Source organism: Talpa europaea, assembly GCF_964194135.1.
Source record: "Talpa europaea genome assembly, chromosome: 2".
In the NCBI taxonomy this organism is placed as follows: Eukaryota; Metazoa; Chordata; class Mammalia; order Eulipotyphla; family Talpidae; genus Talpa; species Talpa europaea.
The window spans coordinates 6,530,727-6,547,962 of NC_140068.1; the positions used below are offsets into that span (position 1 = coordinate 6,530,727).

At 35.8% G+C, this 17,236-nt stretch overlaps 1 protein-coding gene across 1 annotated transcript; it reads left to right on the plus strand.

Moving 5' to 3' along the window:
* Positions 1–3,059: 3,059 nt before the first annotated feature.
* Positions 3,060–16,918, plus strand: MYCT1 (MYC target 1; the record flags this gene model as incomplete). The annotated part of the gene is made up of 2 exons (XM_084228821.1): positions 3,060–3,244; positions 16,407–16,918. Exons 1-2 carry the CDS (start codon positions 3,193–3,195, stop codon positions 16,916–16,918), a joined length of 564 nt encoding a protein of 187 aa, XP_084084947.1. The 5' UTR covers positions 3,060–3,192.
* Positions 16,919–17,236: the final 318 nt, after the last annotated feature.

Below are 17,236 nucleotides of genomic sequence, written 5' to 3' on the forward strand. Positions count from 1 at the left end.
TGAGTTAATGTTTTTGTATCCAGTGGTTAGCAAATTCCTGGTGGGGAGGTCATCTCTGAGGAGAGATCCTCAGTGAAGGAGGTGGTGAGTCCGGTGACTCTGAGGGAAGAGGCGGCCCTTCAAGTGTTTTATGATGTCTGAAGACTCCAGCTGTAAAGACCCAACTTGTGAAATAATGAGTAGCACAGCAGCAGACAACCTTTTGGTAAAGATAAAAATCAACTTCCTGTTTTGGCATTACAAAGTCATGGGACTCGAAAATCACAGACATAAACACTCCCTCAGATGGATATCTGCCGAGGAAAAGCATGAATCCATACCAAGCAAATGACATGCACAGATAAGAATAAATGCTTTCAGCAAGCTGTTCATAGAAAAGAAAAATATTCTTAGGTTGCAAACTGATAACACAATAATTTTCTTCAGGATTTTGATTGGGTTCCGACCATCTGCAAAAGTCACAACTTACTGGGAGAAAATCTAGATGACTAAACACGAAACAATGAAAGGAAGTGTCAGCCTGCATCCCAGCCCTGAGGTGGAACGAGCTGGATTTCTGCAAAGAAGGCAATTTCGACAAAGCCAGACTCTCCCGTTATCATTTGGTTCGCTGTTGTAGGGTACATCCACTCTGTATAACTCTTCATAAAATTGTATCCATTTTTGAAATGAGTATGAATTGAATCAAGCTGCCTAAATAATGTAAATTGTATATTTAAAAATTCATATAGTAAGAATTCCACTCTATGTGTCTAGAATTTATAAATACTTCAATATACTTTCATCCAGATTATGTTTTTTCAAACATAAGGTATTTTACTTTTCTATTTTTATAGTTTGTAAAGAATATTGAAAATTAAAGGTAACTTAAAATATGATCTCTTTTTTACTTTTATTAAACAACATGAATATTTTATTTACTTGATCATATGGAAATTAATCTTAGTAAGAAAATTATAGACACGAGTCATGGTATTTGTTCAGTGAAATCTCTAAATTTTCTTAACATTCTATTATTCTCTTTTAGGTTGTCAGTATTTTGATTTTCAATAAATTTATAGTTAGTAATGTAAATCTATTAATATTAAGAAAATGAACAGGAGCAATTTAGTTTTTTAGAGAATCAGAACTGCAAAATTTAATGGAGGATAATGCAAAGCGCTAATTTAAAGGAATACATGCACTCCTACGCTATGGAAACAACCTAAGAACCCAGCAATGGGGGGGTTGATAAAGCAGATATGATGTGGGGCCTCCCTGGTGGCGCAGGGGTTAAAGCCTTAGTGCTATCAAGCTATCACCAGCCACTGCAGCATGAGTTCCATCCCGAGCTAATCCACAAGGCTCAGCAGACCTCTCCTGTCTCACCCACTGCTCCCCTCAGCAGTGTATTTCATCAGTCTGCCTGTTCTGTTCCCCACTCTGTCTCTGGTGAATCTTCTCACCCCCCACACCTCTGGCCTGTACCCCAGCTCTTGTATGCATAAATAAACAAAAATAAATCTTTTTTAAAAAAGTTGTGGTGTAGATACATAATGGAATACTACTCACCTATAAAAACAAGAACTCTTGCAATAATATGGCTGGAACCTGAGGGACTTATTCTATGAATAAGTCAGAAGGGGAAAGAAAAGAAAGGATGTGTTAGCTCATATGTGGAATATAGAGAAACAAAACAAAGGAACAGTCAACACTAAGTCAAAACAAATCCTGGAAATCTAACTGTGGAATTGAAGTTACCAGAGAGGGAGGGAGTTACCAGTTACCAGTGGGGGTGGGATCAAATCAGCAAGGGGGCCCAGTGGTCTATGGTAAGGAAAGATGGATGCTCTGGTGGTGGATGTGGTGTGGTGACATCCTCTGAGGGGGTGCGAGCCTGTCCCTCTAGAGCCCAAGCGGTGTTGTAAACTAATGAGACCTCAAAAAAAAAAAGTTACTATAGGATGAATTTTATGTTACTTTTTCAGATTTTCCTGTAGCTCCTGGCATATATATTACAGGTATCACAAAGATGGTTACCACCTCACAGGAACCATATTTTGTTAACAATTAGGGTAAATGCAAGAGTGACACAAGTTCATGCTCGAATTAATCAAAATTGTGCAAAATGAGATTATAGAATGCTGTTTATTGCAACCCTTCTAGTGGCTTCTGAATGCTCTGAGGATCTGGTCTAATGAAGTCTGCAGTCAGAGACTCTTGCAATTTTACCTAAACTACATCTCCTGGAAAGCCTCCTGTCATTCTTCCTCTGTTCACACCCAGAACATCCCAGTGTGAACTATCTTCCAGCTCTCCCCACTGGGTAAAAGTATTTTCATATTTTAATACAGAGTACAAAAATCATCACTTTTCTCAGACACCTCCAGGAGAAAAAGGGACAGTAATCGTCCTCCTGGTGTGTAGCAGATCATTTAATGATCTGCTACAGTAGATAGAATGGTAGTATTGGTGATTCCGTTCTTGATTTTAAAGAGTTCCTTCAGTATAAAGACTGTCTCCTTCCTATTTAAGTACTATTTTAAAAGTAATAAAAATTAAATATCAATTTCATTTAAGGTAGATATTTATTAGATGAGTTAAAAAATAACTCCTCAAAATGAATATACCAAATAGACAAGTTAAAAAATGTAATATTCCTGAGATTTTTTAAAGAATGAGCATTAGATAAAATGAATTGTCCTTAAATAGAATGTAGATTTCTGAATCTTCCCCTCCAGACACACTTACTATCTAAATACGGTTTTTAAACACTGGAGAGCAGTCGATTTCTCTGTTCCATATGAGCTTAGTGCCCAGGGCTGCACTGAGAGTTTGGAACCTTCTTTTGTGTGTCGGTGGGAGATGGGGAAAGAATCAGAAAGGGAGTTTCTTGCCCCTGAAGCAGTTCAGAGGTGGCAGAGGAGGGTACTTAGTAATATGCCAGGAAATGACGAGAAGGAAATTGTTTTGTGTCTCAGGAACCATGTGGAATTCCAAGATAAGAAAAACAGTTGCTAATTTGAGTATAAAAGCAGGAAACACGATACACTTATTTCCTTTTATGCAAACACAAGTATATGAGGGGTTGTGTGAAAATTATTTTTCTCCTGCGGAACCACAAAGACCTAGAATCTAAGTGCTTGCTTTGGACATTCTGGCTTTTCTTTCTTTCTCTTTTCCTTCTTCTCTCTTCTGTTTCTTGCGGATATTATGGCTAATAACACGACAAGTTTAGGGAGTCCATGGCCAGAGAACTTTTGGGGTAAGATATTTTCTTTAACTATTTTTAATTTTTAATTAAGATGGAAATTATAACAAAGCCAACCTAAAGGAGAATAATGGAATGGATTTAGTTTAAAATCAACTGTTTTAATTAAAAAATAAAATGCATAATTTACTAGCACTGGCAATTTCTGAGACATTTTGCTTACTGTAAACTGATTACCTAATGTTTTCATAGATCTATTAAAAAGTATACTTTTATGAAATATCTTTGGAGCAGACTGTGGAGACATTCTAGAGGAATGTGGACAAGTATAGATTTTGACTAGTGTTACAAAATATAAATTAAAAATTAGATTAAAATGTGAAAGGAAACAGAAGGTGGAATTAATCATTGTTTGGAATTTTGTTGGAGAGTTAAGTTTTATTTATTTAAGGTAATTGATTGTATATTTAATGAAGCCAAGAATTCCTATACATATTATTTTAACTGATGTTGTCAATGTTATATTCTTTAACAGCCAGAGTAAATCTAAATAACAAATCTGTATATAAATGAATCAATTTAGAGTGTGATTACATAGATAAAATGAGGAATCACATTCCGAAATTAGAGGAAAAAAACAAAATAGAGTGGAATGCAAATAGCAACTCATGTAATATTGCAAGGGATGCCTATCACAGGAAAAGGGGAACAAATTCAAAAGTGTTTGGGGATTGAGTTCAGACACAGCTCCTGTGTCAGACAAACAGCAGCGAGATGGTGAGGAGGTCAAAATTAGCAGTGTTCAGGATGAGAGATGCAGGGAGTTAGGACTAGAATGCCGAGTTCCCGTGGACTTTTGGGTTCAGGGAAATTTTAAAACTAAAAGCACATTTTGAATTAAATCCAGAAAAAATATTTAAAGGAGAAAATGGAGACTGGGAAGAAGTCTATGTCTGTACTTAACTAGCCCAGAACAAGTGCTCAGATCTCTCGGAGAACTATTTCAGATTTTCTGTTGCAGTTCAAAGGGGTATTTTGGAAATTCTCTGATGAGAAGTAAGTGAGCAGCAATGTGACTCCATCACAGAAGTTTGCATGGAAGGAATTAGTTCTTTGATACAGTCAAAGGTTTTTGTTTGATTCAAGTCTGAAAAAGGAGAAATATTAGAGAATATTTTAATATAATCACTTGAAAATTAACAAAAAAGCAAATCATGCTTGCATATTATAGAGTGGCTTAGGTAATAAGTTACTCTAGGTTGACACCAATAGACAATAAATCTTTGAAATGTGGGAATCTAATCATATAAGTATGCCATAAAAGCACTTAGTTATTGAGCAAATGTGTTAAACACATGCTAAATATCAACTAGTGTGTGTGTATGATACTCATCATTACAAAAGTAGCTTTATAAATTTTTTAATTGTAAAGCAAAGATTAATCTTGAAAGCCAGATCTATTTTTTTTAAGATATTCATGGCTAAATTTCAGATTTACTGAGAGTCTCATTATATGTTGATGAAACAATAGATAAGAATCCTAGAATAAGCCTGAATTAATGAGAGAATGTTTAGTTGGAATCTATTTTTAACAATCCTTAAAAAATAGTTATTTTAACATAGAAATTTGTGCTTGAGAGGGAATTCAAACTTACTGTTCTAAAGATAGTTGCTTGTGTTTCTTTGTCTTAGTATGTGAACACAATGGAAAATAGATGTGAATAATGAATGGTGTTCATTATTTCATAAGGGAAGTGGTACATTGATAAGCATTAACAAAACCCATGTAAATATGTTGAGCAGATATAATGTTTTTTGATTTGGGGAAAAGATATTTCCTCTGGGGTAAAGAATATTAAATGTAAAATGCAAGTAATGCAAACATTTTCTAAAATATGAATGTTGATCTCCATTTTTCTTTTTTGCATGTAAATTTTAATCATTGACTGACTATGAAAATACTATTTTGAAGACTGTAGTGCAATGGAGTCCTTTGATTCCAAAACCAATGATTTGCTTGGCATTTTGAATTTAGAGAGGAAAAAAAAAAGAGTAACTCAAAAACTTGTACATTTAACCACATATCTGTCCTAGACTTAACACACTTAAGCTGCATTAAAAAGGTGTTTTCCAAATATAATTTTCCTGGTTTCCTTTAATGAATGTTAAACAAATAAGATAATTATAATCAAAATATTATCAATAATGACAGTGTGCATTTTCATATTCCTCACCTCAAAATTGACTAAATGTTGTATAAGCATTAAAGGATTTAGTGCAAGAATGTGCAACAAAATTAGCCTGAGAGTGACAACCCAACTAAGACCACCACCTTGCATCTCTCACTTTTTAAAAAATACGTTTCTCTTCTCCATAATCATTTCCATGAAAGCATGATTGTGAGAATTTGCTGTGTGCTGTTCCAATGACATAGTAGATGAGTTTGGTTAAACTTTGCCATCTGCTAGATACTTGGAGTCCCAAGACAGACACATTTTTAGTTATACTTCATGACTTACTTTGCATTTTTTTCCTCTATTGGCAAGCTTTGTCAAAGTGAGGAAAGGTATTGATTTAGGAGCCTGTATATAATCCTGTCTGTTCTCAAATAATGTTTTGGAGGAAGTTATGTTTCCATACATATGCTAATATATGTCTATGTAATGGAATAATACAAGATGATATAAGGTAAATGTCAGTGATTGACAAGTTAAAAAAATATATGGCAGAAATGCTCCCTAAATCCTTCTTAGAGAAAATAATGAGTCTTTACCTGATCCTAGAAAGTCAGGTAAGATTCAAATAGGGAGATATTTCTAAGAAGGCCATTTTAGTCGTTCATTTTGCATTCACTGACTCTTTTATTTATTCATTTATCTATACAGCTCATTCACTGACTCAGAAGCATTGAATTATACATAAGACCCATTATATATAAGACAATGTGTAAGGCGCTAGTGATATAAATAAAGCACAGTTGGTGAATTTCAGGGAGTTCAAGAGAAATATTATTAGCTTATATGCAGAAGTATAAACATACAATCCATGTTTATAGAGAAGTGAATGGCTTGAGGTAGATTTGTATAAAATTCTGAATGTCAGTGTAACATTTGACCTAATTTAACATAGTTTTTAATTTAGTGGGTTCAGGTCTTCTTCTTCCTTCCCTAGGATTTTCCCTAAAGTTGGGGCAGGGATGGGTTGCGTCTGGGGGTCATACATTATGAGTATAGGAGGGAGATGGACTTTGGTTTTTGATTGAGTTTTGACCTCTGCTGAACTCTACTGATAAGTATTTCTCATCAATTTGGGGGCACTGCCCTTTCTCCTGCTTACCTCCCCTGTTGAAGTCTCTTTCCATAGAATTGGCTCTTTTGGTCCATGAAACATTTGCAAATGGCATGGTTTGTCCTGCTGTAAGTCTCCCTGTTCTACTGGCCCTTATTCAGGTATATTTCCATAGACTGTTGAAGGCTCTTCCACAACCCTGAAGGCTGTGGAAGACTCTTTAGGTCAGGCACCCCAGACCTAGAAAAAGTAATTCTATTCCCTGCTCCCCATTCCTAATCCTAAAAGAAGTTGGGAAATAGTCCCTATTTCTCCATATCGGGAAAAGCTTGTGTAAGATTGGGATTCTTTGTTGTTTACATGTTTAGCTTTGATAATTCTGTTTCTTTAGTTTTTTTGCTCCTGTTCTGTGTCATTAAATTTAGCTTCCTTTTAATTATTTACTATATTCTATTTTGTGTTTGTTTGACTTAGTTGTCTTTTGCTAGTTTCTTGATATGGAAGCTTCAATCAGTGATTTTTAACCATTCTCTTAAAAAATATATTATCTCTAATACTATGTTTTCCTCTAAAGATGACTTGTGGTGCAATTCCAATGTTTTGATATTTCAATTTTTTATACAGTTCAGATAAAATATCTTCTGTTTTTCATCAAATATTTTTATTTGATTTTTTTATAGGTTCCTATTTTCCACTGAAAATTTCCAACTTTATAAACATGTATCAGCTACAGTTATTTTCATATTTGCATCTACTAACTATAATATCTTGATACTCTGGATATTTTTCAATGGCATATTTCCTTTCTTGGCTTTTTATAATTGTCCTCAGTAGTTTGAAAAAAGTTGGTCATCATATATAGAAATGAATGTGCTACCCTATTCCTTTTGAACAATAATTTAACTAACCTACTTTAGCAATATATTGAATACGTACATTTATATTATGCTTAATTTTTGGTTTTGGTCAAAACTACTTCCAAATCTCCCAACCTTTGCTTATTTGTCCCACACTCATATACAAAATGATATCTCAAAATTTTACTTCTTTCATGAAAGTTTTGCTAAACATTTATATGCAAATTATTTCAGCTTTCAGAAGTAATGACTCTTACATTGTCTGTGACAACTATGATCTCATTTATTTTTCACTTAGATGATAAATTAATGAGTCTATTTTCCATTAATCTGGAAAGATGAACAAAAATCAAGAGCAGCAATTGGCATCAGAGGTGGGGATGGATGAAATTTTAAATGGGGTGTTTAGGGTAGGCCTCAAAGAGTAACACATGAGCAAACACCTGGAATCAACCGTGATGAAGGAAAGAATTTCAGAACTAAGTTAGAATCAGTGCAAGACCCTATGTTAGGAGCACACCTGGAATATTTAAAGAATGGCAAGGAGGGGGCCTCCTTGGTTGGGATGCAACCTATGAAGCTATCTACAGCGATTGCAGCATGAGTTCGATCCCCAGCCAGGGAGTACCCACATGGCACAGCAGACCTCTCCTGACTCACCCGCTGCTCCCCTCAGCAGTGTATTTCAGTCAATCTGCCTGTTCTGTTCCCCACTCTGTTTCTGGTGAATCCTCTCACTCCCCACACCTCTGACCTGTACCCCAGTTCTTGTATGCATAAATAAATAAATCTTAAAAAAAAAACAAAACAGTGGTGAGGGAGTGAGGATGATGCTGACTGAACCAGAAGAAGAGTAGAAATTAACACAGATAATTAGGAACAGGTCAAGTTGGAAATTTAAGGCCATTTTTAGGAATTTCTTTTTACTTAGGAAATGGAGAATTTAGAAAAGAGTAATGATGTCATTTGACTTACGTCTTCAAAGACCCTGGCTCAAACAATCTGGCTACTATACTGAGAAAAAAAAGCAGTTGAGGGGGAGAGGGAGAAGTAGGAAGACCAATTCAAAGACTTGCAATATGCCAGGTCAGAAATGACAGTAGCCAACTATGCAGGTAATAAGAATTGAATTCTGGGTAATTTGTAAAATCAGACTCAATAGGATTTTCTGAAAGATGACATACTTATAGAAAATACTTAGTATGTGTTTAAATTACTATAATTAAGTTTTCTGTGCTGTAAATATTATTCTTCCTATAGAATTTTTTTTCAAGTCTTACTGATGATAACTTCCATCTGTATATTCTAGGCTGCCAATAATAGCCATGCTTTTGCGGTAATAGCTGAGCATATGATTCTTACCATTGCAAAAACCTTTGTGAATTGATTGATAATTCGGTTGTTCCAGGCAGCTGACACTGATAAAATCACTTTTCAGGTACTGGGATGATTCAACTCAAAGCCACTAGATGGTGATCTCTACTAAATTTTCACACTCATGGACAGAATTTGAGTCATTGATTTGATTTACTGGAAATCAGATTCTATATTAGAATTTTAGACTGAAGAGGCACTGTAGTGGTCATTATTATTAGGTCACGAAGGGTCAAATGACTTCGTTAAGTTATAAAACTATTACTAGGAATAGTTTTCATTCATTGAGGACTTACGTGTTAACTACTTGGTAGTTACATAGACACATGCTATAAATTAGTAAAACACTAGTTCATTTATAGGCCACACCTTACTGCTAAAGTTTGTTCCTTTTGCATTCAGAGGGAAATCTGTATTTTTAAAAGTAAATATTTTGTCTCACATGAAGTAAAATTGGGACTCATTTTTCTTTCCCTAAGTTCGTTGAGATTAAAGGAAGGCAAACTTTCCTTTTAAAGGGACTATCTGTGCCAATTTTTCAGGTCCACTTTCTTTTATAGCATATTGAAGAACAGAAATACAATGCAAAAATTTATTATATATTTTCTGGATTCTACGGCTTAGGTCAGAAGAATCATTAGTTAAATAAAAATAACTCTGGAACACCACTCTGAAATAGACTATTGACATTTCTTTCTTATTGTTTTTCTGCATGTCTACACTTATTTTTGCAATTTGGATTTGCAGAAGCTTAACTAGATAAATAAGGTTTTACCATGTGTTTCAGTAAGTCTCACTGTCATTATAATTTGTAACTATTAAAACATTCTGCACATAAAGCCAGCGCATAATAATTGGTGCAGTGACTTCTAAAATAAATATTTGGCTAATTTCATGGGTTAGAAGGTCTTTTTCATGGTATATGTACTCAACTGATTAAAATAATTAAGTAAATCCATCTCAAGGGAGCTGATAATTTTTTCTTTCATTTTTACAATTTCTGTAGCTCCCTCTTATCACTCAAAATTGATATTCACTCAAAGTTTACTCAAAATTTAAATAACATACATATTAATCTCATGATCCTTGTTACAATTAAAATTTATCATTTAATTTTTCTTAAATATCTATATACCTCATCCAGTCTTATTTACAACGGTCATATATTTTGAGTCCTAATTATCCACTCTGCCCTCCATTTCCCCAAATTTTCGGTACAGACAATACATCTATATGATCAAAACAGAGATATAATCGATATAGATTTATTGTCAAATTGTTTTCTTGAGAATATTATTTCAGTTTTAGGAAACAATCTTTTTTTTTTTAGGTAGTATTGATCTAGCCTCTTCATTTTTTATGTATTTTTTAAGAGAAAAAGCATACATTGTGCAAAAATGAAAAGAATCTTTTTTACACACAACTGAAATTGTCACATAAGAAGGTATTGTTTGTTGACTATATATTTTTAATAACTTGTTAATGGGAACCTGGAGATTACATTTATTTTTTTATATCAGAATTCTAATGTATTTTGGAAATCAAATAGTCCTCTAGCATACAAATATATCTCTCACTCTATGAATTCCAGTTTTCTTTAATTTTCTCAATCACTTTAATAGAGAAATTATTTTTCCTTGATTATTCGTTTAAAAAGTTTCTGAGGTTTTTTCCTTAATATTGAACCTTATGCTATTTTCCACTATAAATAATCCATTGAGTCCATTTTATTTGTCAGAAGACACTGTGGTAGAGCAATTCAAAAGGTATATATACTGAGACCATATATAAGGACTCATAACATCTAGATATGGTAGCTGTACCTATTTTCTCATTTAAGATTCTGGTTCTATCTCTAGTTAACTGAAATAAAGTGAATATATAGCTTTAGTCTCAGCCATTATACTTGCTTATGTCCTGAGATTTTTACAAATAAGAAATCATACCCTAGCAGTCATTAAAGTTTGTACACAAAAGAAAGGATATATGTACATATTTTTTGAATATTAAAACTTTCTGCATTTAAGCAAGGGCATAAGATTTGCTGAGTGTTTATCTTCTTGCTATATGTCATTCATGAATGTTAAGCAATAGAGCTCAGTGCTAGTTGTCAATAATCAATTATTAAATTAAATCAAGTGTTCTACCATATAGACCTTAACCTCTGTTTGAAATCAATCAATTGAAGAGTGTGAGTCAAGCCATTTTTCAAGTTTGTTTTAGCTGAAATGCCATCATTACATGATTCTTTGCATGAAGTTATTGATACATAAAATATTTTGATTTAGGGAAATATATCTGTAGAATACATAATATTCTTTTTTCCACCTTTTAAAAAAAGATTTATTATTTATGCATAGAAGACTGGGGTATAGGCCAGAGTTGCAGAGGGTGTAAGGATTTACCAGAGACAGATTGGGGAACAGAACAGGCAGATTTACTGAAATCCATTGCTGAGGGGAACAGCGAGGAGACAGGAGAGGTCTCCTGTGCCATGTGAGTCAGCTCCCTGACTTCATAGTGCTGAGAATTAATGCCTAGGCAACCAGGGAGTCCCACCCTGGTTTTGTCAAACACATCTGTTTATAGTAGATTTCACAGACTTCCAAATTTTGGTATTAAATTGGTAAAATTTGTATGCATTTTAGTTCTTCACTTTTATTTTACATTAACGTTTTATTACAAGGCACTCAAGAAATAAAGCATTTCTTTTATGGGATAAATAAAACATTTCTTTTGTTTGAGTATATCTATTCTTTCATAAACTATTACATAAAATGTCAAAGGCATGTAAATATCACGATGTAAGCAGACTAAATTTTTCTAAAACATTATGATTCAGTCTGATTATTAAATTACCACTAAAAATATCATTATAATTTAAATCTTGGGAACAAGATTCCTAGGTCTAGGTCTCATTTACACCATCACCACTGTAGTACCTTATTTCGATTATGGTTTCATCCATTGGAATAGGTTTTTTATATTCTTTTGTCCTTACATTTCTCAATGACCAACTTTTTTTTTTTTTTTTCGTATTCTGTCACTCCCCAGACTGAGCTATTGTTATTCAGGGCTGAGGCAAGACAGGAGTGTTCAAACCTGCTACACTCTCCTCCCTGCTGTGCCACTAGTCTATCAGAGATTAAGACTTCCTTGGTCTTTTATCCTTCCTGAGAGGTAACTGAGACCACCCTCCAGTTTTGCTCTCTAGTCCCCAGTGGAGAGGGGATACTCTTGACTTTCCATCCCCTGACCTCCACCTTTTCTGGGCAAAATGCCCAATGACCCCTGATTGACAGCCTAATAGGACTTTGTCTTGCCTTGATTGAAGTGTTCTAGCAGGTAAACTCTTCCAGTACTGAGGCCTTGTCTTCTTATTTATATACTCAGCACAACTTGGAATCTAATGGGTGCTTTATATGTTGAACAAATGAATATGTAAATATCTCTGGGCCCTCAGGCTACAAATCTAAACATTCCTGTCTGCTCTGACCTTCCTGATTACTCCTTTGCTTCTTTGTTTTCAACTTTGCATTAAATTCAGATTTTCCTCAAATTCTATTTTCAAATAACTTCTACAAACACAGCACTTACTTTTTTCCTAAGTGCTTTGCACGGTTGGTTGAAACTCTCTTACAGCTTGAAGATACCCAATTTTGCTCTTCTTTTACGTAACTCCTCATTTACGTAACTCCAGAATATTTTACTTAACTCCCAACAAATATCCCATGAGCACCCAAAGTTGACAATTTTCTAATGTCATGTTTACTTTCATTCCCAGTCTTACCTTTCTTCTCTGAATGACTGACACCAATTTCACCCTGGCCTGCCCACGCCAGAACCCCAGGAGTCATTCTAGAGCGCTCTTTTCATTAGTGTGACAAAGTGTAGTGTTTTTACTGGTTGAACTTTCTATTTTTAAAGGTCAGATGTGAAGGAAGGATTGTGTGTCCTTTGATTGTTTTAAATTTTTTTTCTTAAAAAATCCTAAAATAGCTTTATTGAGATGTAATTCACATGCCATATAATTCATGAACTTATAGTATACAAATGTCTTTTACTATAGTAACAGAGTTGGTGACCTCAATCACAATCTAATTTCAGAACATTTCGTTCTAAAAAAAAAATTGTCCCATTAGCGATCCCTCCTATTTCCTCCCACCCCACCCCAGCCCTAGGCGACTCCCAATCTACTTTCTCTCTCCATAGTTTCCCTGTTCTGTACACTTCAAGTAAATACAACCATACAAGATATGATCTTTAGGGACTGGATTCTTGACCCTTCTTTAAGGAGGGATTAATTCCCAAAACTGCCCTTCACAGCTTCACATTCCTGACGCCCTTACAAGTCTTTCTTATAGTCATTGGCCTAATGGAATAGAATACCTTTTCAAATAATAGTTTGAGAAGGGATTTCAAATAATAGTTTACTCCAAAAATGATCCATTCTCTCTTGGACAAATGCCCAGTCAAAAAGACTTGGCCCAAAGTGGGGTGGATGAGGCCCAAAAGCTTGCCAGAAGTTAGAAGTAGGGAACTACTAAAAAGGGGTTAGAAAGGCCCAAGAGAGCGGAGGCAGAAAAGAAAGTCAAAATTCAAAATATACACATCAAGATAATTGCCATTGTTTCTGCCAAGAACCAGGAGCAACCTACCCGCAAGCATCTTCTCCACAGTTCTCTTCCAAGCAGCTCTTCCAAATATCTCTACATGCCTTTCCTCCACATGTCTCCTCCTGCCCTTCTTCATTCCTTCTGCTTTTATATACCCACCTTGGTCCTTTTCAGCTGCTTCCACTCAGGAATTCTAGTTCATGGCACACTAAGACTTGTAATTGGGGCGGTTGTGTGTAAGTGTGGGTGAGGAAAATGGCACCTCCCCACCTCAGAGGTGTGTGGATAACAAAAACATAGGCGATAATGTGTTGGTGTCCATCTATTTTTCATTGTTAATTTTCTAGGTCATTTGAAGCTGGGGTATTCTTTGTCTTCTCATTATGCTGAAGGCATGGGTTTTGTACAGTTTTATTGATTGATTTTGTTGTTTTAAAAAAAAATCTTGGGAAATTCTGATTTACAGGGCTACTATTTTCTTGGCAGCCCTGAATTCCTGTAACTTCTTTTTTTAAGGTTCCAAATATTTGGGGCACTGGTAGTTGTAAATTAATTTTGAATGTTACTTTATTACTAATAAGGCTAAGTTTAAGGTCTGACTATATTTATTTGTTTTTTTTTTTTCAGTTAGTGTCTAACTGTGAAATCCATATCACAAGAGATTGCATTTTAAAGCTAGAGTTCAATATTATTTTTGTGAGATAAATTTTGGAAAATACTGGGTCTAACAGATTTGCTTAAAATCATCTTCTAATTCAGAAATCACTTTCCTATTATAAAAAGTTAATTGTGTAGATTTGATATAAACAACTGTTTTGGAGGATTTTGATATAAGTTTTTTTTAAAGATTTTTACTTATTTTATACAAGAACTGGGGTACAGGCCAGAAGCACGGGAGGGTGAGAGGATTCACCAGCAGGGAACAGAACAGGCAGACTGATGAAGTACACTGCTCAGGGGAGCAGCAGGCAAGACAGGAGGGGTCTGCCGCGCCATGTGGGACCCTCACCGGCGGCTGGCCAGTATCAAACCGGTGCTGCAGAGGCTGCGAACAGCTTCACAGCGCGGTGCTCAACCACCTGGCCACCAGGGGAGGCCCTTTTAAGTATTTTTGAAGATAATTGTCAAAGTAAGATGCAATAAATATAGTATTTCCACGGGAGATAAATATAAGGTGGAAGGGCACTAAAATGTGTAACAAAATTAAGGAGCAATAATTTTTCTTACATATTTATTAACATTGGATTATTTTGTTATTTCTGCATATCAGATTTTTTATATAATGCCCTAGATTACAACAACATACTGGAAACAATGTAGGCAATCATAAATTCTAACTCATTTAAAGTATCAATGAATCTAAACAAATTTCCTAAAAATCACACAACACATTAGGGATAGAGTTGAGTTTGGTGCCCTGAATTCAATAGCCTTTGCTGTATAACAACCCATCCCCCCAAAATAGTGATTTAAAAATGGTCATTAACTTAGATCACAGTTCTTTGGGTTGGCAATTTGGGCTGGGATCAGCTTAATGGATTTTCCACTGGTCTTCTCTCATTTGTCATCTCAGTCTTTGGGTTGATTATTCTCTGAATGATGTAGGATGGTCAATTCATATGTTTGAGGGTAGCAGACTCTTGGTTAGGGCAATAGGAGTAACTGGGCCATGTGCACTCATCATCCTGGAGGCTACCCTGGGTTTTCTCATTATGTTGGCAATTGCAGGGCTCCCAAGAACAGCCAGAATGGAAGCTGAAAACCCTCTTCAAGCTTAGGCTGATTGAACTTGCATCCATTAGTCAAAGCATGACAAGAAGCCAGTACAGCTTCAAGGGTGAGGGGAAATAGACTCTACCTCTTAACAGGAAGAACTTAAAGCATTTGCAGCCCTTCCACTATTTTCCCCAAGTCCTCAACATCACTACCTTAATTAGCTCACAGTATATAGTTTTCTCAATGCAAATCCTGGGGTAAGCAATTGCACAGGATAATTTACTTTTCTACTCAACAGTAACCAACTTTTGTTTGTGGAAGTTAAGAATCTTTATCCAACAATTGAAATGGGTTTCAGAGAATGAGCTTCCCAGGCAGACATTTTAAAGTCACATCCAGATATAAGCAAAAATATATGGAAAAATAGAGTTTGAGAGGGAATGGCAGGCTTAGGGAGAGTGCATCAGATCATGGCTGGAGGTGGGGGATGCAGAGGATGGTAAGGCTGGAGGTATCTTCTAATATCCATCTATCTACTACCCACTCAAATTAGGGGCTTTCAACTGTTTCATCCACTAATACATTTGTAATTTACAAGAAGACCAAGGTAGAATTTCCATTTGGGGAAAGGGTTTTCCCCGCAGAACAGGAAACTGGACAAGGTCTGTGAATTGGAGGATACTGCTGTCTAGCAGAGATTCCATGGAGATTCAGGGAACAGGAATTTCATTTTCACAACAGAGCCGTGATAGCAGCGTAAAGTGGAACTTGCAACTAAGAAAAAGCCCAATTGTCTGCATAGGTCATGTCATCGCTGTGTCAGAGACACAGGTGACACCCCAGGAGCTCAGGAAACAGACCATAAATCAGTCAACCCACCAGATGGTTTTTCCTCAGCACTTCCTGTTTCAGAGTGGGTGCAGGAAGTGAGACACCATGAAGTCTGCAGGTGGGAGACATCAGTGGGGTTGATGAAAACAGATAGAGGAAAACGCAAAGTCAGTGTGACTGAAATTCTTTATAAATTTTTGGTCCATTAGCAAGCACTGTAACTCAAGAGGAAATAGCCTTTGGACTACATTTACAACCTTATAAAAATGTATGAACCAAGAAAATATTCTTTTCTAACCAATGAGATTATTTGTTACTTATTTCTTAAAGATGATAAAATAACACAAGCGTAGTGGAGCCCTACAGCTGATTTTTTCCTGTCCACCTAGCACCATCTTCAACTTCGCTAATTCAAAATCTGTTGAAATTAATCCTGCATTCTAATAGTTAATTGTTTGGACTTTACCCCAAGTTGTGTTTGTGGTTGAATACCCTCTGACAAGTCAAATGACCTATTTGTCTCCTTTGTTTCAGAGGATCTTATAATATCCTTCACAGTGTCTATGGCAATAGGGCTTGTCATCGGAGGATTTATTTGGGCTCTGTTTGTTTGTCTGTCTCGAAGAAGGGCCAGTGCCCCCATCTCACAGTGGAGTTCAAGCCGGCGATCCAGGTCTTCTTACACCCATGGCCTCAACAGGACTGGGTTTTACCGTCACAGCGGCTGTGAACGTCGAAGCAACCTCAGCTTGGCCAGCCTCACCTTCCAGCGACAAGCTTCCATGGATCCAGCAAATTCCTTTCCAAGAAAATCAAGCTTCAGGGCTTCAACATTCCATCCATTCCTGCAAAGCCCACCACTTCCCGTGGAAACAGACAGTCAGCTGATGACTCTCCCTACTTCCAGTGCCTCTTCTGCTGTCAACACCTTCCACAGTCTGAGCCGTCCTGATTTCCACTGGTCCAGTAACAGTCTCCGCCTTGGCCTCTCCACACCACCTCCACCAGCCTATGAGTCCATCATAAAAGCATACCCAGATTCCTGAGTAGAGGCTTTCACTGTTAACCTGCTTCTTTCTTTTCTTATTTTTTATGGAAAGGAAGTAATAAATAGCCTAAAGAGACTTTCCAGGGCACAGTCCAATGACCGGTGAGTTTTCAAGCTCTAATGTGTCCATGGTGGACGTAACAATGTAAAACACATCTTTAATACATTTGTCCTTGTGCCTCACAGAAAGGTAATTTTTTCCCAAATAGTTATGTATTTATGCCTTTTTTTATTCAAGGTGAGGATTTTGAAAGATTGTGCTGTCATCTAACCATCAGTTGTGAAATAGTATATATATTCTTACTAAAATAAAAAT